Here is a 22,976-nt window from a genome sequence, read left to right as displayed (position 1 = left end):
AAATAGAACTGCAAGTCAGAGTTGCAAGAAATAATGTCAGAATTGCATTATATGAATTAAAATTGCGAGACATAAACATAGAATTGTGAGAAATAGCATCATAAGTATGAGAAACCTAAAAATTTTAAAATTGCAAAAAATAAACACATCTGAGAGGAAAAAAAAATCTAAATTGCAAGGTATAAACTCAATTTTGGTTTGAGAAAAAATATATAATAATAACATAATTAAAAAGCCCAAAATATCTGCTTTATTTTTATTCTATGGTGGAATAATCATGTGCTGAGGTTATTAGCATTGAATACATTAGGTTTGTTGATAGAAACAGAATGAGGGTTTGTCTAAATGGGCCTCCAGGGTAAAGCTTGCGATCTCACCACGGTGGCCAGGCTGGGGATGTGCTTGACGGAGTTTTCCACCTCCTCCTCTGTCACTTCTATCAGGCTGCAGCAATTGTCGTCCTCAGGGGGAAGAGGCTCAGCGCCGTGTCGCGTCACCCATGGGTGCACCTGCAACAACAAAAACACCACAAAAATCCGGCTTCCATATCATTCATTAACTCAAGACCAGTGACTGCCCTATATTCACTGAGGAAGTGCTTTTTTATAGGGAAGGGTTATTTTTAGGACAGTATGCAAGTATGGAGCCTAATTGTAAGAAATGAAAAGACGCTTACAAAACAAAGGTTCGAAGTCATAAACAGTTTTTTAAGGAACGTATTTTTTTATACAGTAATTTGAATGAAAGAGATGGTAAAGATATTTATAAATGCAATAAAATACTTTCCATTTCAAAAATACGATACACTACCTGACAAAAGTCTTGTTGTCAATCCCAGTTGTAAGAGCAACAAATAATGACTTGATCATCTGAAAAGTGACTGAAGGTATATTTTTTTCAATAAATAATCTGTTCTGCATCATAAACACTGCAGAAGACCTATTGGAACTAGCATGGATCCAGGATTTTCACAAAAATCTCATGTTTGGTCAAGGAAAAATCATGGTTTGGGGTTACATTCAGTATGGGGATGAGCGCAAGATCTGCAGAGTGGTGGCAACATCAACAGTCTGAGATATCAAAACACTTGTGGTGCCCATTACATTACAAATCACAGGAGAGGGCAAATTCTTCAGTAGGAAAACGCTTCTCATACTTCAGCCTCTACATCACAGTTCCTGAAAGCAAAGAAGGTCAAGATGCTGCAGGATTGTCCAACTCAGTCCCCAGATATGAACATTATTGAGTAAGCTGAAGGAGAAGGCACTGAAGATTAATCCAGGGAATCTCGATGAACTCTGGGAGTCCTGCGAGAATGCTGTCTTTGCTGTTCCAGATGACTTTATTAATAAGTTATTTGAATCATTGCAGAGATGTATGGATGCAGTCTTCCAAGCTCATGGGAGTCATACACAATATTAATCCTTTTTTCACTGCAGCATGACTTTATATTCTATACTGTACATTAATTCTGTTTAGTGATAAGACTTTCGACTCAGCAAAGTCAAACCTTACTGTCCTAATTAAATAATTAAAAATCAAAGCATGGTCATATTTTATTTTGGTAAAATAAGCGTAATCTAGAGGCCTTTGCCTTTCATATAAGCCACTTCCAATAGCAAATGATCAACTAAAAGTCCATTTTTTGTTGTCCCTAAAACTTAGATAGGTGATAACACTTTTATCAGGTAGTTTAAGACAAACAATTCTGACAAAAATTAAGGAACTCAAAATTGCCCAAAAGTCTATAAAGCCATAGTTTAAAGAAAAAAATGTTGCAGTTTTGACAGAAAAAATGTCACAACATTATTATATTTCTTTTCAAACAAATTCAGTCTTGGTTTGTATAAGATATTTAGTTCAAAAACTTTTAAAATGGGCAGCACGTTGGCTCAGTGGTTTGCACTGTTTCCTCACAGCTAGAAGGTCACTGGTTTGAGTCCCGGCTGGGCCAGATGGCACTTCTGTGTGGAGTTTGCATGGGTGTTTGTGTGGTTTTCCTCTGGGTGCTCTGGTTTCCCCCACAGTCCAAAGATGTGCACTATAAGTGAATTGGATGAACTAAATTGGCCATTGTGTATGAGTTTTTCCCAGTACTAGGCTGCGCCTGGAAGGGCATCAGCTGCGTAAAAAACATCTGCCGGAAAAGTTGGTGATTCATTCCACTGTGGGGACCCCTGTTAAATAAGGGACTAAGCTGAAGGAAAATGACCTTTTAAAAGTCTTTCTAACCCCAGATGCTTGTTTTTTCTGTTAAATCGCAGTTTTCAGGCAACATTACAGCTTCTGAAATCAAATGTGCACTCAAGGATGACATCACTTGTAAGCTAGAGTCACACTGACCTTAATTTGTGGGACGGTGATTCTGGTTTCAGGGTTCTTGTCCAACATTTTAAAAAGCAGGTCCTTTAAGTCATCCGATATTTCCGCACTGGGAAGGAGGACAAAAGCACTATCAGTGTCAGAACAGAGAGAGGAGGACAGTCTTTCCACTCCAGGAGAAATACTCACTTCTCTGGAAGCTCTACCGGTTGGGTCTTGATCTTCTGATGGAGGCTCAAAATGCGCTCATCCATAAACGGACACTGGAAAAAGGAAGTCAAAAGAGCATTTGGGCTAAAGACACTGCTGGTCAAAATTTGGAGAATAAGAACGATTTTTAAAATATTTAAAAAAAAAAGTGTTTTTATTTGATCAAAAATACAGTTAAAACTGTAAATAATAAAATATTATTGCAATTTAAAATAACTATTTTCTCATTTGCAATTCCTGTGATTTAAAGCTGAATATTTGGCATCGTTATTCCAGTCTTTGGTGTCACGTGAATTTTATGTATTTCTTTGGAAACTTTATACCATTCAAAGGTATACAACCTGTATCTTTTATAATTCTCAGGATCTGGAAATCAAAGGAGGCCTCTTCATTTCAGCCGCAGACAGTAGAATTCGCCACGCAACTTTATGAACAAAGTATACTGATACTATCAAAAATGGTCCAAGTATTTAAACTATTTGGAAATGGGTCAAAGATTACAATGAATGAGAAATATTATGAGAGTGTAAATTGGATTAAGTTTTTAAGAACTGATTATAAGAACTGTATATGTATATATGTTTTAACTGCATTTAATTATAGCCAAGGTGTGACTGCAATGCCTTAGTTGGGGACTAGATTGTTTGGACAGAGATACTGTACAGAAATACTGTATAAAATGAAGCCTGTTAAGAGGCGTTTAACGGTCATCAGCATCTTAAATCCTTGAACATATTTAATGTTTAGATTATTTTTAAATGTATGAACATTTATATGTATTTATGCATGTATTATATCATCTTTGCTTCAAATTACAAAAAAGAAATTTCCGCTTGTGCGAGGTGTTTCTAATGCAGCATCTATGGGGTAGGACAGTAAATTTGATGTTATTCTTTCCTCTGGTTGCTGTCATCAGTCTCACACTATTTTTTTTTCCTTTTTCTGAAAGTCTTTATAACATCATCGTGAAGTTTTTATTTTATTATTTAAGCAAATAAGATTGTAAAAAAGTATATTTGTTGTATTCTCTCATTCATTGTGCTATAAGTTTTCCCAACTATTCCATTACTGAGAAACCCAGAAATGTGACAAGAGTCTACTCTGTATTTTGCTTAAGAATCAATAAATCTTTAGTTAATCATTAAAAACATATATCTTTTAATTCTTCAAGGACACATTAAACTTCTCAAGTTTGAAAGACATTTATAACAATAACAATAATATTAATAATAAAAACATTTTATTTCAAATTTATTTATGTATTTATTTTACTTTTTATCAAAGACTTTTAATAAATAAAATGTATCACACAGGGAAAAAAAATCTGATAATTATTGAGCAAACATCATTCAGTCAATATTAAGGATTGAGTGCCAATAATAATTTATCTTAAAAGAACAGCAAATGATCATATATTAACGATTTTCCAAAGACTGCGAGACTGAAAACTGGAGAAATGATGCTTTAGAATCATTTTTATAACTGGAGAAATTCAGCTTTTAATCCCATGAATAAATTACATTTTGAACTACATTCAATATAGAAACATTTAATTTCTTATAATATTTGAATAATATTTCATAATATTTTTAAAACCTTTTAAAGTATCAACTAACCATCATGATTTTGTTAGCTCACATTGCTAGTGTTGTCATAAACAATTCAGCTGTGCATGTCATAAAGAAAAACAAAATGTTTGCTCTAGAAATCTAAAACTGCACTTCCTGTCTGAGGTATTGGATGTGGTAAACAAACTTAACCACACCCTTCCAACTGTCAGTTTTGACAGCGTTATGACAAAAACAATCAAAAATGTTGAGGAGGAGGTGTCTGTTAGGTTGTAATAACTCTCCCAAAACCGTTTTCCCGCTCTTTCTGAAAGAAATGCCTACTACTAGATCCAATCAGCTTGCAGTAGAAAAAAAAACAAGCAACGCCCACTGTTTTCTCATTTAATATGCTGTTTCTCTAGAAACTATATCACAATACAAAAAAACAGTCACAGTTTCTGGTTCATGTGGACTTTAAATTCTTAAAACTTCTTTAAAATCATACTGAATGCAAACCATTGACCTGAAATGTATTTTATGACAAATTTGAATGTCAAAACAGTACGTACTACTCCAAAGATGAAACAGTACAAGGTGACTCCCATCGCCCACACGTCCAGCGCCTGTAAAACACGTTATTAACTTGATTACAGATCTCAATTCGACAGGCTATTAGTGACTCGCTTAGAGAAAAGAGGTTTGGACCTTTCCAGAGAAGTTCTTCCGGGTCTCTGAGAGGGTTTCCGGGGCGAGAAACGCCGGCGTTCCCACTGTGCTGGTCAGCAGCGCATCTGCTCCTTCAAACTGGTTACTGACACCAAAATCAGCAATCTTTACATGGCCATCTTCTCCCAAAAGCAAATTGGAAGGCTTGATGTCCCGATGAATGATTTTCTGATAATGTACTGGTGAAGATGAGCAGTTGAAAGCAGTTTTAATTGTTATTTAATGCATTCTTTAATGCAGCCTTAAAAGCTTTCTTAAAAACAAAAGCTTCAATCTAAATGTTATAAAAAGTAAATGTACAAATGGAATCAAAAATATCATTTGTCAAAGATGCCAAAAGGATAAAATTTTTCCTTTTGCCATGTCACCCTGCATGTCACCCTTTTCCACAGCCATGTCACCCTGCAGCCCAAGACCGGTTACTCACTGAAGCTAAGCAGGGCTGAGCCTGGTTAGTACCTGGATGGGAGACTGCTAGGGAACACTAGGTTGCTGTTGGAAGTGGTGTTAGTGAGGCCAGCAGGGGGCGCTCAACCTGTGGTCTGTGTGAGTCCTAATGCCCCAGTAAAAGTGAAGGGGACACTACACTGTCAGTGAGCGCCGTCTTTTGGATGAGACGTTAAACCGAGGTCCTGACTCTCTGTGGTCATTAAAAATCCCATGGCACTTCTCGTGAAAGAGCAGGGGTGTAACCCCGGTGTCCTGGCCAAAGTCCCTCTATCGGCCCTTATGATCATGGCCTCCCAATCATCCCCTTCCACCGAATTGGCTCTATCACTGTCTCTCCACTCCACCAATAGCTGGTGTGTGGTGAGCGCACTGGCGCCGTTGTCCTGTGGCAGCCGTCGCATCATCCAAGTGGATGCTGCACACTGGTGGTGGTGTGGAGAGACCCCCCCTCATGATTGTAAAGCGCTTTGGGTGTATGGCCATACACAATAAATGCGCTATATAAATACACATTACATTACATTACATTACATAAAATTTGTCTCATGTAAAAAGAGAAAATAAGTAAAAGAAAAAATAAGTTATTAATTAATAGACGAATGATGTGTGTGTTAATGAAGTGGGGGAAATAATAAGCTTGTGATTCATCCTGATCCATTTCGACCATGTTGAAATGTATTTTGTTTAAAGATTTGTTTTGTGTATGACTTTTTTTATTCGAAATAATCATTTCAAATCAAAACCCAAATCCATTGGCTTTTATTGGAATGTTATACTGGCATGTACCAAAAAACAATGAATTGTTTATTAATTGAAATATCTAAAATAAAGCATGAATATTAAATGAAATTGTACACTTGAAAACATATAAATGTATTGGTAAAAATGGCTAAATTCAATTATTAATTTAGTAATACAATTAATCAATTACAATTAATCAATTAATAAATAAAGTTGACATATCAACAAATATAATAAACGTACAAGCAGAAGTACAAACACACAGCAGTATGTTTTATGTTTTAATGCAGAAAGTATGTTTAAGGGACTGATTCAAGATAATAATAAATATTAAAGAATAATAAAATAAAGGTTGCTAAGTAGGTAATTTTATGCCTGAATTACCCTAAACTGAAACAAAATTCAAAAACGAAGACATAAAATAGTAATAAAAAGTTCTAATAAACCTTAAAGTAGTTTATAAACAATAGTAATTTATAAATGATCAAAAAGTGTTAAGTGGTCAGCACTAAAATTATAATACTATTTAAACAATTTAAAGTGTCCAGTTTTATGCCTAAACATGGAAGGTGAAAAAGTAAATTATTTAATTATATTATACTATATAGATTATTAAATACATTATATTTTAATCTACAAATTATATATATATATATATATATATATATATATATATATATATATATATATATATATATATATATATATATATATATATATATATATATATATATATATATATATATATATATATATATATATATATATATATATATATATATAACTTCCTTGCTCTGTTAAACATCATTTGGGAAATAGCTAAAAAAAAAGCAAGGGGGGTGCTGACTTCAACTATATATATATATATATATATATATATATATATATATATATATATATATATATATATATATATATATATATATATATATATATATATATATAGTTGAAGTCAGCAACCCCCTTGCTTTTTTTAGCTATTTCCCAAATGATGTTTAACAGAGCAAGGAAATTTTCACAGTATGTCTGATAATATTTTTTCTTTAGCAGAAATTCTTATTTGTTTTATTTTGGCTTGAACAAAAGCAACTTTTAATTTTTTAAAAGCCATTTTAAGGTCAAAATTATTAGCACCTTTAAGCTATATATTTTTTCGATAAACTAAAGAACAAAACATCGTTATACAAAACCTTGCACAATTACTCTAACCTGCCTAGTTAACTTAATTTACCTAGTTAAGCCTTTAAATGTCACTTAAGCTGTACAGAAGTTTCTTGAAAAATATCGACTCAAATCTTATTTACTGTCATCATGCCAAAGATAAAATAAATCAGTTATTAGAAATTAGTTATTCAAACTATTATGACAAATATTGTAGCTGTTGGACAACATACATTTGAGACATACATTTTTAGGCGAGAATGATGTTTAGATTGCAACTATGCAGTGTATTTATAAGGATAGTGCCTTTTTGAAATATTTATAATTTTAGAGATTCAGCGCGTTGGTGGCCATGAGCCTGTCATACTGAGCAGAGCAAAGACGTTTGACCTTCCGTTACAGGATGCCGACAAAGACCGCAAATTAAGCCCTTAGGGGAGAAAAACTCAGTAAATTTCAAACTACAGCTGATCAAATCATTATAAAAGAGGTAAGTGACATTTGAGTCAATCTCTTTTTTATAAGTTGATGTAATCTGGTAGTGTTTGCCTTGCATTGTTTTTTCCAGGGTTAATTATTGTGATCTCCCGATTGCAGCAGAAAAATACTGGGAAATCTTGGTAGACTGATGACTTTTCAAGCCGTTCAGCCTTATAATCTTAAAATGTGAGCAAAATCACCTGTTTTGTCATTACTTTAGATTTTACACTAGAGAAACATTTAAACACTAGCTTTAAAGTGACGTTGGTAAAATAGCACTGGCTGTTCTGACGGTCAGCTGCAGATGCAAATGAATGGCGGAAGAAAGTAGTTCCTCTTACAAAAAGGTTTTTTAGACTCTCTGTGCTTGATTTTCTTTTTTATACACACGATTATGCTGTCAAACTGTTGTACAATTGCAATATCACACTCGTAGCAGTGTAATGTGGCTGTTTATTGTCACTGGTGGGACACCAAGGCACTCGGTCTAGCAGCCTCAAGCCAACACACACCTCCCACCAGTGCGGATATACAGCCAAATCACACTGCTACTCATGTGATATTGCTCATATGTGTGTGTGTGTGTGTGTGTGTGTGTGTGTGTGTGTGTCATATATATATATATATATATTAGCAATAACAGCTAATCCAAATAATAAATAAAGCTAATGGATAAATAATAAACAAACAATTAAATAAACTGAAAACAGTGAAATTTATAAATAATAAAAAAAAACACTACTATGTAAGACGGACATGTCTTTGTCAGAATCGGTTCTAAGAACAAAAGTTTACTCTGGCTCGATATAAAACTCTTGGCTCCACAAGACAAGTAAATGGTATGAGGGCATTGTGGCCTTTTATCTGCATCTCCTCGCACCACTCATGAGTATTGATCGCTCCACAAAGCATTAACTTCAGCTGAATTCCCAGACTCACAGTATTCGATTCCTCTCAGCAGGTCCTGGAAGTAGAAGCGGGCCTGGTCCTCATCCAGAGGCTTATCAGTAGGAACCTCCATCACGGCTCTACAAACACAAACACACACAGACACGCAGCCAGTGAGCCACAGCTTCTCTGTCAGAGTGACACTGCAGTCAGGAATAAGATGTCACTCACCCTCGCTTGACAAGCTCAAACACTGCGAAAACACACAGGAAACAGAGTCAGGCTGTCGTGCATCAGCTTCTCCATTTTCACATACATTTAGCATGGAAAAAAAAAGTGTGTGGAAGTGTGTGGCATCTGCCGAGAGGATGAGTGTGTGGCCAGACTTACCCATGTACAGATGGTCCTCGCTTGGATCATCCAACACCTGCGGGAAAAAGCAAAACAAAAAAAAATGGCATACTGTTTAGATGAGGGAATGAAAACACACACACATTTTGCCCATAGCCCTTGAATACATGCACAAATGCACACTTCACTTCATAAACTACTTTTGTACTCTGTAGTTATTATTTTTATATAACAGGACATTCGTAGGTACCATTTCACTACAAGCTGTTTAAATATGATGACGTGACAGTTTTAATTTAGATTTCAATAGAATGTATAAAAATAGAGGAAATGAACTGTGGTTATTTCAGTCAAGGTTAATAATGGTGGTCATGTATAATTGTACCTACACAGTTTTTTCTGTTTTCTATTTATGGTAAGGATTGCAATGCTTTATAGCATCACAGTATATAGCAGTGCACTGCAAATAAAGATTTATATAAAAATATAAACATTTTATACATCCTAAACTTTTTGTTAGATTTTTTTATTTATATTTTTGCAGTAAACAAAATTCCACAAACTGTATTATATTTAATAATATTAATAATAATAATAATAATTATTATTATTATTATTATTATTATTATTATTATTATTATTATTTTATTATTATAGTAATAATGGTAGTTTTTATAATTATTTTGTTAATAATAATAATCCATATTTTACTACTAATAATAATAATTTTATGTGAATTTATTCAAACTTATCATACATTCCACATCCACGTCTGAATAATGTAACTTATGTGTGACAATAATAATTGTGTGACAATAATAATAACAATAATAATGATTATAGTTTTTATAATAATAATAATTTTATTAACAATAATATATTCAATTATAATTATAATACTAAATGTTTTGTTAATATTATTATTATTATTATTAATAATAATAATAATAATAATAATAATAATAATAATAATAATAATAATAATAATAATAATAATAATAGTGATAATAATAATCATAATCATAATCATATTTTGTCAATAACAATAATAATATTACATTTCAATTATAATAATTAATGTAATAGTAATAATTTTGTTAATATTAATAACAATATTCAATTATAACAATATAAATAATCATCATAATTTTGTTAATAATAAATATCATAATTTTGTTAATAACAACAATAATAATCATCATAATAAATAAAAATGATAATTGTATTTTTTATAATAATAATTATCATAATAATGATAAAAGTTTTTTTTATTAAAAGTTTTTTATAATAAAATTGTATTTTATTATTAATAATTATAATAACAATTATAACTTTAATAATAATAATTTTGATAACAATAATATATTTTAATAATAAAAACTTTAATAACAATTTGAATAATTTGAATAATAATTTTGTTAATAAATGATACAATAATAGTAAATAAATAACTTATAATCATGTTATGTGAATTAATTCAAACTTATAATACATTCCACATCCACATCTGAATAATGTCACTTTAATAACAATAATAATTTTGTTAATAAAAATAACAATAATAATAATAATAATAATAATAGCTTTTATAATTATAATTTTATTAACAACAATATATTCAATTATAATTATATTATCCTAATAAATAATAAATCCTGATTAATTTATAATAATATAATATCTTTAATAATAATAATAATTAGTTAAAAACAACAACAACAACGATTATAGTTTTTATAATAATAATTTTAATAACAATAATATATCTAATTATAATTGTAATAATTGTTAATAATAACAATAATAAAAAAATTATAATCATAATTTTAGTTACAATAATATTGATAATAATAATCTATTTAATAATAATAATAATAGTTAATCTAATAATAGTAATTTTGTTAATAATAATATTAATAATAATAATCATCATTATAATTATTTTGTTAATATTAGTACAATAATTTTAAATAAATAAATAATAATTTTATGTGAATTTATTCAAACTTATACTACAATCCACATATGATTAATTTATAATTGAACTGAAAATGTGTCGCTAACAACAATAATAATAATATTGATTATAGTTTTTACAGTAATAGTAATTTTAATAACATACATACATACATACATACATATATATATATATATATATATATATATATATATATATATATATATATATATATATATATATATATATATATAAATAATAATAATAATAATAATATATATTAATAATAATAAAAAAATAATTATAATTATATTTGGAATAATAATACTCATCGTAATAATGATTAAAGTTTATTATAATAATAATTTTAATAACAATATTAATTTGAATAATAATTCTGTTAGTCATAAAAAATAATAGTTAATAAATAAATAATAATCATGTTTTGTGAACTTATCCAAATTTGATTATTATAATTATTTGTTACAATTAAACTTCAAATGTGTCTCGCTGGAACTGTGGGAAACCTGTTTGAACACAATTATATTTTCATTCCACATGGTGGCGCTGGTGGCACAAAAACGACACACTTCGCTCTGACTGGAGTCTGTGAAAACACTTCAGAATCCCTCACCTCCACCAGCTTCACCACATTGGGGTGATCCAGCTTCTTGAGAATTGCAATCTCCTGGTAAACACGCTCCAGTGGTCCTTTGGGCTGTGGAGGGCCCTCAGGGGCTGATTTCGCCCCGCGAGGTGGAGGTCTGCCTGTTTTACAGCAGTACAAAAAGAAATCGTGTTAAAGGTTGAAGTATTGGGCAGTCTGATAGATGATGAACTACGGCTTCACACACTCACAGGCACACACTGTCACACACACACACACACACACACACACTCGCACACACATACACATACACAAGTCCCGCTGAGCTCTCCATCTGCTTTAAAGCAGACACTTACGCGGGAAGCCAGCCTGTCTCATCAGCCGCTTCTTGGACAGCACTTTCATGGCCTGTGGAGAGCAGTGAGAATGAGGAGAGTGAGAGCAGAAAGCCACAATCATTACTGACATATGCCCCATTCCACAAACACCACTGACACCAGTACCACTCTACTAGACAATGAAGATTAAATAAAGACAAGAAAATTATTATTATTATTTTTTTTACATTGGGTTATTATAGATTGTTTATTATATATTTTTTCTTTATTTTTGTATTTAGTGTTTTCATTTTAAGGTTAATGTAATTTTATATTTTTTTTCTTTGTTTGTTTTCTAAATCCCACTTTTAGTTACATTAAAATAAAAGACTGGGAATGACCCTCTTGACAACAAGCTGAAACGAGCTTATTTAATTTTCTACAATATATTTTATACTAACCCTGGTATTATGATGCGATAAACCAGAAATAGTTATACATCCAAACAATGAATGCCAGGCAAATGAAACAAAGCTCATTTTAAAATTAATACCAAAATAAATGTATATATTTCAGTTTTTGTTATTTTTAGTACAATAAGTCAAACTAAATGAGAAACATTGCCTTGACCACAAACTGAAATAAAAGATTTTTTTGTTTTTGTTTTTTGTTTTTTTTAACATATTTGTTATATGCTTAATATATTTATTAAATAATAATTATAATAATAATAATAATAATAATTATTATTATTATTCTTCTTCTTATTATTATTATTATAAATAGAAGAAAAAGTAATAGTAGAAGTATAAAATTATATATTACTAATACACATTTTTTAAATCTAGTATAATTATTATTATTATTATTATTATTATTATTATTATTATTATTATGAAAATGTGAAATAGTAATAATATTTTATTGCATAATAATCATAATAACAACAACAACAGCAACAATAATAATAATAATAACAATAATAATAATAATAATAATTATTATTATTATTATTATTGTTGTTGTTGTAGTTGTTGTTGTTATTTGACAATTTAAATAATAAACCAATGTTAAAATCCTTTATTATGATGATTATTATGACGATGAAAAAATATGAAACAGTAATATTTAATTTTATAATAGTAATAATAATAATAATTATTATTATTATTATTATTATTATACTAAATTATTACTATTTAACATTTTTAAATTGATAAACCAATGTTAAAATCTATTATGATTATTATTATGATGATGATGAATAAAAATCTGAAATAGTAATAATATTTAATTGTAAAATAGTAATAATAATAATAATAATAATAATAATAATAATAATAATTACTACTATTATTATTATTATTATTTTGAAACTAAAATTATTACTATTTAAAAAATAATAATAAAACAATCTTTAAATCTATTATTATGATTACTAATATCACAACATTTTATAATCATTATCAAAATAATTAGAATACATTACAATAAAACTATTTATAAAATCTTTGGCACAAAAAGTAAAACAAATAAATAAACAAATAAAATTTCAAAAAATGGATAGTTAATAGTTCCAAGTTGCCCATCATCATCTGTGAAATTGCAAAAAACACAAAAACATAAAGGATCCATAACTAAAGCTCTTTTCTGTACAAAACAGCTAAAATGCAAAAAACAGTAAACTTAAAACTCTTTTTAGTCAAAAACATGAAAACAAAACAAAAAAAAAGCCTAAAAATGATGTTGCCACTAATGTGCATACTAGGTGTTTAGGGGAGTGTGAATCAAAAAAAGCCCAAACAAACACAACAATGGGGGAATACCTAGTAGTGTTGCTGTCGCTTAAGTGTTTCCCAACACTTCATCAACGAAATGTGGATTTACTGCAAACTCATACAGCGCTGACAATACATCGTCACTTCCTTAAAGGAACTGTCTACTATCAAGGTGACAGCGCTAAATACTGGCCTGGCATGTACATGATACTGTGTTTTTGGTCATTTTCATGGATGTGTAAATGCAAAAATTTTTTAAAAGGTAAAACTTTTCCATTTTTGGCTGAATAAACGTTGCTTATAATTTCTTGTGACTGCTACAGTATTTATGAGCACTTTATTACTACTGAAGGTAACACCAGGATGTTTGCTCTTCACTTTCATCAAAGATTAAACTCATGTCAAGAGTGCGTGCAGTATATATACAGCTGAAGTTAAAATTTTTAACCCTCTTGTGAATTTTCTTTTTCAAATATTTTCCAAATGCTGTTCAACAGAGCAAAGGATTTTTTACAGTATTTCCTAAAATATTTTTTCCTCTTAAGAAAGTCTTATTTGTTTGATTTTGCCTAGAATAAAAGCAGTTTTACATTTTTTAAATACATTTTAAAGTCGAAATTATTAGCCCCCTTAAGCTATATTTTTTTGATAGTCTACAGAACAAACCATTGTTATGCACTCACAGGCCACTTTATTAGGTACACCTGTCAACTGCTTGTTAACGCAAATTAATCAGGCAATCACATGGCAGCAACTCGATGCATTTAGTCATGCAGACATGGTCAAGACGATCTGTTGCAATTCAATCTAAACATCATAATGGGGAAGAAAGGTGATTTAGTTTAAGTTTTTCAGAAACTGCTGATCTAATGGGATTTTCACGCACAACCACCTCTAGGGTTTACAGAAAATGGTCTGATAAAGAGAAAATATCCAGTGAGCGGCAGTTCTGTGGTATCAAATGCCTTGTTATGCGAGAGGTCAGAGGAGAATGGCCAGACTGGTTTGAGCTGATAGAAAGGCAACAGTAACTCAAATAACAACTGTTACAACTGAGGTATGCCGAAGAGCATATCTGATTACACAACACGTCCAACCTTGAGGCAGATGACCTACAGCAGCAGAAGACCACACCAGGTCCTAAAGTGTGAATCATCTCAGACTGGTTTCTTGAACATGACAATGAGTTCACTCTACTCAAATGGCCTCCACAGTCACCAGACTCGATCCAATAGAGCACCTTGTGGATTTGGTGGAACAGGAGATGTGCAGCCGTCAAATCTGAAGCAACTGCATGATGCTATCATGTCAATATGGGCCAAAATCTCTGTGGAATATTTCCAGTACCTTGTTGAATCTATGCTACGAATGATTAAGGCAGTCTTGAAGGCAAAAGGGGATCCAACTCTGTACTAGCAAGGTGTACCTAATAAAGTGGCCAGAGAGTGTACAATGATTTGCCTAATTACCCTAACTTGCCTAATTAACCTAGTTGGGCCTTTAAATGGCACTTTAAGCTGAATACTAGTGTCTTGAAAAATATCTAGTAAAATATAGTGTATGTTTAGAAATGTGTTGAAAAAATCTTCATGTTAAACAGAAATTGGGGAAAGATATTCAGGAGGGCTGAATATCTGACTTCAACTGAATGACTGGAGAACAAGCATTACTCACATAGTATGTGTTGTCGTCTTCATTATACGCCAGCTTGACAACTCCATAGGAGCCCTTTATCAGAAAAACAAGGTGTGTGTCAGTCAAGACAACCTGCATAGGGATCAGAATACAGCGCAAACATGCAGTAACGGAGGGAATCAGGAAGCCAAAGCAGCCAAACATTTGTGCCGTTTGATTAACTGGAGAACAGGCAAAGCAAACCCAGCCAGCAAAGCAACAGCCGGTGATCAAGTCCATAGACTGTCATAATTCCACTTCTGCTCAGTCTCCAACACACACGCACACGCACACAAGCATGCACGCGCACACACACACACACACACAAACACTCTCATACCACATACCATAAATACACAAACACACATGCACAAACAAACACTCTATAACCAAACACACACAAACACATAGCCAATAACACACACACACACACACACACACAAAACACACACCACGTGTGCGCAAACTACACACATACACAAACACACACACAAAAAACACAAACACATACACAAACAAACACAAACACAAACACACATGCACATACACTCTCATACCATACACACACACCCAATACAAACACAGACACACATATACACAAACACTTTCATACCACATACCACACACACAAACACACAGCCAATAAAACACACACACACACACACATACCACATGTGTGCGCAAACTACACACATGCACAAACACACAAACGCTCTCATACCAAACACACACACACAAACAAATACACACACACTAACACACTATCATGGACACACACTCTCATACAACACAACTTCACATACCAGAAACAAATAAAAACACATACATACTGTACCACACACACGCGGCTACACATAAACCCACATGCACGCATAAACACACACAGAAACACCCCATACACAAACAGGCACACAAACACGGACAGACACATACACAAAAAAACACATGCACGCAAAAACACACACACACGCGCGCACACACAAAAACTCTCATACCACAAACATACACCACACACATAAACACAACTACACATGCACACACATGTACACACAAACACCACACACAGACACAAACCCACACTCATTAGAAATACAAGCACTCCCACACACACACACACAAACACATGCATGTGTAAACAAACACACACACAAACCCCCACACACAAACACTCTCATACCACACACAAACATACACACACACATACACACCTACACATAAATACACATGCACGCACAAACACTGCACACAAAAAACACCGCACATATACAAACTCTCATACCACACAAACTCAATCCAAATATGAGCACAAACACACACGCACACACACACACGCACGCACGCACACACACACACACACACACACACACACACACAGGTCCAGCTGGGAGAGCAGATTGGTGTTCCAGCAGGGAATCCGCCGCTCAGACAGAGATGAGAGCGGAGCAGGAATCTCCTCCTCCTCCTCCAAGCTGACAGTTTTCCATGGCCTCGACCAGAGATGAAGTTTAGTGGAACAGCAACAGTGAAAACACTTCACTGCTCCTTTCTATCACGATCACACTGCTCCATTACTCAGTATTCAATTTATTACATGCTCTTATCCTATTTTATTCCTTCTAGGGAAAAACTAATAACATGGTACTTTGGTTCAGTGACGAGAAAACCATGGTGCTTTCATTAATATTCATTCATTCATTTACTTTTCGGCTTAGTCCCTTTATTAATCAGTAGCCGCCACAGCGGAATGAACCACCAACTTATCCAGCATTTGTTTTGCACAGCGGATGCCCTTCCAGCAACAACCCAACACCAATACACTTTTGAATTCGCACACATACACTACGGCCAACTTGACTTACCCAATTCACTTGTAGCGCATGTCTCTGAACTGTGGGGGAAACCGGAGCACCCCAACATGAGGAGGACATGCAAACTCCACACAGAAATACCAACTGACCCAGCCAAGGCTCGAACCAGCAACCTTCTTGCTGTGAGGCGATTGTGCTACCCACTGCGCCACCGTGACACCCATGCTTTCATCAATAAATAACAGAAAAACTGTTGACTTTCTTAATTAAACTAACTTATCCTGACTTAATTAAGTTTTTAAATTGCACTTTAAGCTGATTAATAGTCTCTTGCAAATTAAATAGTAAAATGTTATGTACTGGGGTGACAGGGTGGCTTAGTGGTTAGAAATGTCGCCTCACAGCAAGAAGGTCATTGGTTCGATTTCCGGCTGGGTCAGTTGGCAATTCTGTGTGGAGTTTGCATGTTCTCCCCATGTTGGTGTGGGTTTCCTCCAGGTGCTCCGGTTTCCCCCACAGTCCAAAAACCTGCGCTACAGGTGAATTGGATTAACTAAATTGGCTGTAGTGTATGAGTATGCGTGAATGAGAATGTATGGGTGTTTGCCAGTACAGGGTTGCAGCTGGAAGGGCATCCACTGCGTAAAACATATGCTGGATAAGTTGACTGTTCATTTCACTGTGGCGACCCCTGATTAAAAAAAGAGACTAAGCCGAAAGAATATGAATTAATTATATATATATATATATATATATATATATATATATATATATATATATATATATATATATAAAATCTCGATTAATTGAACCTTTTAACTTGATCACGATTAATGAACGATTATTTAATTTATTTTTTATGCTTTTGCCCACATTGTTCACTGACAGGTTTTGTACAGTAAATATGCTCACATATTACGAGTGAGAGATTTTTGAATGAAGGGTGCATTGCCTGATTTTGAAACAATTGAAGGATACACACACTATTAACTATCTATGATTATTTACTTCAACGATGAACAACTGAAATTAAAACACACATTGCATACAACAAACATTAAAAAAAAACTTTATTTTCTTAAAGGGAAAATAAATTTTTGGAAACAAAATTTATTATTATTATTATTATTATTATTATGTTTTCCATATTAAAGTAGAAAAAAGCTTCTAAATAAAATAACTCTTGTATATCCTGTAAATAACACTTTAAACAGTGCACTTCTTTAATCTTCTGTAAACAAATATTTTTTTGTAAATAATAATTTTATTGTAATAGAAAATATGCCATTTCAAAGCTTTTCTGACGCAGCTTCTAATCATCGTCAATGTAGTTCAAACGTGCAACGTATAGGTACATTTTTTGAGAGCTGCGCGAATATGCTACTGCACGAAGACTACGTCAGACCATACCTATAGAGAAGTATGAATCAGCCTTCAACAAATTGTGTCGTGTGACTCACACGGTACAGAAAGTAAATGAAAAAAATTTACCTGGAAAAATTTGATTGATTATAGATTCTGAATGTCGATATCGATTACTTTTCGATTAATCACCCAACCCTAGTATATAATGCCTCATGTTTCCTACTTCTTAAATAACAACAACAACAATAATAATAACAATAATAATAACAATATTATTATTATTATTACTATTATTTTATTATTATTTTTATTTTTATTATTACTATTATTTTATTGTTATTAATATTTTATCGTTATTATTATTACTATTATTTTATTCTTCCTGTTATTATTATTACTATTATTTTATTATTATAACTGTATAGTTCTGAAATTATTATTTACTGCAATTATTATTAACTGTAGTTCTTCCACAGTGTTCAATCATCTCAGTCTCTCAGCAGGAAATGATCAATGCATGAATAATAAATGAAAAATAAACATACCTTTCCGATCTCATCTTTCAGCTTGTACTGGTTGAGCTGCACGCAGTCCTTTTGGAATAAAAGACAAACAACATCAATCAATACCACTGGGCTTTTTTATACTAACCTATACAGTACTGGCTATATACAGTAGATGGACAACTATATTTCATCCAGCGTAACCAAAGATCACAGCGAACGCAAACTTGATTCTCTCTTCAAGAATCAAAAGCCTTAAGCAAGAGAAGTACTACAGGGAGTACATGAGCCGGGATAAAAGTACACTAACTAAAAACTACACGCATTTACTGCTGATTTCTCATCCTAATGGAGAAGCAGAAGCATCTACAGGGGAGCTTTTTCTTAACAAGCGCCATTAAGAGGAAGGTAAATGCACCTGTCTGTAACCTTACCTTACAAAACCTCTCAACCTTGACTGTGAAGACGTGGAGAAGTGCAGAGAATGAAGAAAAGGAAATGTGCTTCTCAAAAGACAACATCATTTTTTTGTTCGCAAAAGCAGCTCAAATTATCTTAGGTCACAGAATTCTATTCGTTTTTTCTGCTACTTTAATTATATAATCTTACACAGCCATTGTGATGTCCACAAAGATAAGCTGTATTAAAGCGACAGCTCTTTTAAGAAGTAAAATTCTATCATTTACTCATCTTTCATTTGTTGTTACTAAAAATAATGTTTTTATTCTGTTGAACACAATAGAAGATAGTTGAAAACCAGTAAGTATTGGTTTCCATAGTATTTATTTCCTACTATGGAAGTCAATGGTTACCGGTTTCCAACATTCTTTAAAATATCCTCTTTTTCGTTCAACAGAAAAAAAAAAAACTTAAGATTTTTAAACCACTTAAAGCAGGGGTCACATGTACTTAAGTATTCACACTCACAGCCTTTGGTCAATACTTTGTTGATGCACCTTTAGCAGCAATTACAGCCTCGAGTCTTTTTAAATATGATGCCACACGCTTGGCACACCTGTCTTTGGGAATCAAGCTCTATCAGGTTAAATGGGAAGTGATGGTGTACATCCATATTCAGATCTCTCCAGAGATGTTCAATAGGCTTTAGATCTGGGCTTTGGCTGGGCCACTCATATTCACCAAGTTGTTGTGAAGTCACTCCAAAACATAAACAATCCCATTAACAACACAATGGAGTTTAATGCTGAAGACACTAAGCTGCATGTGCCATTGATTTGATTCGCTCGCTGATGTCTTGTGCATTGCCATATATCCGTCGAGTGACAGCATTTACATTTTTACAAAACAAAATGGGCAAAAGCTTACATTAAATTTAAAATGATGATCTCAGTCTGCAATATTCGCCCTAACCAACCCTCCTCATCATTATCCCTCTCTTCTCAAATGGGACATAGGGCCAAATCAAAGGTTACCATAGGCCAACTTTAGCCTGCAGGCCCTAGTTTGGGCATCTCTGGTTTATATAGTCTATATATAGGCTGATATTTAGCATTTTTAAAATAATCTTTATTATTATTTATTAAGTTTTTCTTTATTTGGTGAGTGTGTGTTTTTTTTGACAGTCGATGGGACTTTTATTTTAAGAGTTAAAACACCAGCGGCTAAGTTTGCATTCTCTGTGTTCACTGGTTTATGTTCGTTTATAACAGTATATTTAACAGTATATTTGACAGTCAGAACGGTCAAACCTAGCTAATAAACAACAGTATGTGCGAATTATAGATTTTGCTTTGCTGTTATTAGTAATAAAAAGGTAAGTTCTATGCCATGCTTTCTTCCCAACTGCCAGCATTCAGCAAGCATATCACATAATTAAGTCTTTGAATGTCAAATAAAGATTTAATTTTGTATTCATGTCATATTCAATGTGGACTATATGCAAAATTTGCACTCGCATTTCAAGTACAAATTGCTGTCAGATTACTGAGTGCTCTGGTGGTCACAGTGATTATTCCTTTTTAATATTTTTTAACAGAAGTACTATAATAGGATTACTGAATCAAGGGCTGCTGTAAACTTTCGAGTTCCCTAAATTATTATTCAATGGGAGTGCAGACTCACAAGATTGTGATTAAAATAGTGGTAACCACAGCAACATTTTGCCATTTTGTGCATTTGTTGTCTTCTTTTTCTTTTTAGCATTTTTAATTAATTATTTATTTATTTATTCATTCATTCATTTTCCCTTGGCTTAGTCCCTTTATCCATCAGGGGTCGCTACAGTGGAATGAACCACCAACTATGCCAGCATATTTCTGCTGTTTTACATAGCGGATACCCTTCCAGCTGCAGCCTTGTACTGGGAAACACCCATACACACTCATTCACAGTGGCCAATTTAGTTCATTCAATTCACATATAGCACATGTCTTATGCACTGTGGGGGAAATCAGAGCACCCAGAGGAAACCCACTCCAACACGGGGAGAACATGCGAACTCCACACAGAAATGCCAACTGTCCAAGCCGGGGCTCAAACCAGCGACCTTCTTGCTGTGAGGCGACAGTGCTAACCACTGAGCTACCATTATTTTTATGTATTTATTTTATTTTTAAAATCAGGATCATTCCACTAAATATTGATTCCTTAACTCGTCTAAAGTTAACACAATGGTATAGTGTTGTCTAAAAATGAATATATAAACATGTCTGAAACATGACACTCGAAATGTCCATGTTTTAATTTTAGATTAAGACGAATGTAAGACATGCGATTAGTAGTACAAAATAAAACAAAACCTATATTGTAACACATGATTATTAACACATTAATTATAAATCTAGAGTAAGAAAATTTAAGCTTTCTTTCTTTTTGTCATAGCTATAGAGAGAGAGAGCTATCTATCAGTCTATTACGCTTAACAAACCAACATCAGCTGTCAAAATAAAAGAAATCAATATCAGTTGCCCACTACTTTCCTAACAGCGTTCCCACACTTCCAAACCTGCTTGTGCATGCATTAAAGTGAGTTCACCCAAATGTGATAATTCTGTTATCATTTACTCACCCTATAGTTGTTTAAAACCATTATGAGTTTCTTTCTTTTTTATGTCGGCCAAAAAATAGTATTTTTCCTACTATGGAAGTCAATAGTTACAGGTTTCAGCATTCCTCAAAATATCTTCTTTAGTGTCCAACAGAAGAAAGAAACTCTTAAAGGTTCAGAAACACTTGAAGAAAAGTAAATAGTGAGTGAATTTTCATTTTTTGGTAAACTATCCCTTTTAATCATATCCGATTTTACAATGATTTACATTTAAATTAAGATACTTAAATTATTTGTATTATTTATTTAAAAAAAAATTGATTTGCAATTTGTTTTAAAATTGCAGCCGTGTTCAGCAATTTAACAACACACGTTTTAATTTTACAAATAATTGTGCAGCATTTGAGAAATAATAAATGTACACTGTTCATTCATAAAAATATCAAAATGAGTCAATGGTTACAGGTTTTCAGCATTCCTCGAAATATCTTCTTTAGTGTTTAACAGAACAAAGAAACTCATAAAGGTTTAGAACCACTAAAGGAAGAGTAAATAGTGAGAAAATTTTCATTTTTTGATAAACTATGCCTTTAAATGATTTATTTGGGGGGGGGGGGGGGGGGGGGGGTTGTCAATGATTTATCCTTGAATTGAGAGACTTCAATTATTTATTTAAATATTTGATTTGCTATTTGTTTTAAGTATTTGTTTATATAAGTTTTTGTTTTTGAGTTCAGTCATTTAAAAACACACATTTGAGAAATAAATGTGCAGCATTTGAGAAATAATAAAACCACACTGTTCATTCATAAAGTCCTGCACACTGTAAAAAAAATCCTGGTTGCCTTAATTTTTAGTTATGCAAGCTGTATTAAGTAACAGTTTAACATGATATAAATTCAATGAACCCATAAATTTAATTTGATTCAGCTTAAAAAAATAAGTTAGAACATTAACTTTTAATCGTTTAATAATATTTTAAAATGCTAAACTTTTAATGTTTTATAAGTTACAATAAACTTATAAAAACATAAAAAACATTAAAAATTGTCAGGACTAATTTATCATATAAATTTTTACA

General features: G+C 32.4%; 1 protein-coding gene across 3 annotated transcripts in view; it reads right to left on the bottom strand.

Annotated features, from left to right (window-relative positions):
* Positions 1–22,976, bottom strand: part of camkk2 (calcium/calmodulin-dependent protein kinase kinase 2) — a 74,561-nt gene that overhangs the window by 17,801 nt on the left and 33,784 nt on the right. For 2 of the 3 annotated variants that reach the window (XM_073935072.1, XM_073935071.1), the window contains exons 3-14: positions 18,931–18,978; positions 15,213–15,266; positions 11,800–11,851; positions 11,471–11,604; positions 8,919–8,955; positions 8,760–8,781; positions 8,580–8,668; positions 4,788–4,987; positions 4,652–4,705; positions 2,512–2,585; positions 2,344–2,431; positions 378–509 (exon numbers count right to left, since the gene is read on the bottom strand). In XM_073935072.1, the coding sequence (XP_073791173.1) occupies positions 378–509; positions 2,344–2,431; positions 2,512–2,585; positions 4,652–4,705; positions 4,788–4,987; positions 8,580–8,668; positions 8,760–8,781; positions 8,919–8,955; positions 11,471–11,604; positions 11,800–11,851; positions 15,213–15,266; positions 18,931–18,978 (984 nt within the window). Of the gene's footprint in view, positions 1–377; positions 510–2,343; positions 2,432–2,511; positions 2,586–4,651; positions 4,706–4,787; positions 4,988–8,579; positions 8,669–8,759; positions 8,782–8,918; positions 8,956–11,470; positions 11,605–11,799; positions 11,852–15,212; positions 15,679–15,741; positions 16,592–18,930; positions 18,979–22,976 lie in introns of those variants that run through there. The other variant, XM_073935073.1, reaches the window with a different exon arrangement.

This window comes from Danio rerio, chromosome 21 (assembly GCF_049306965.1).
Source record: "Danio rerio strain Tuebingen ecotype United States chromosome 21, GRCz12tu, whole genome shotgun sequence".
NCBI lineage: Eukaryota > Metazoa > Chordata > Actinopteri > Cypriniformes > Danionidae > Danio > Danio rerio.
This window is presented reverse-complemented; position numbering and strand designations above follow the sequence as displayed.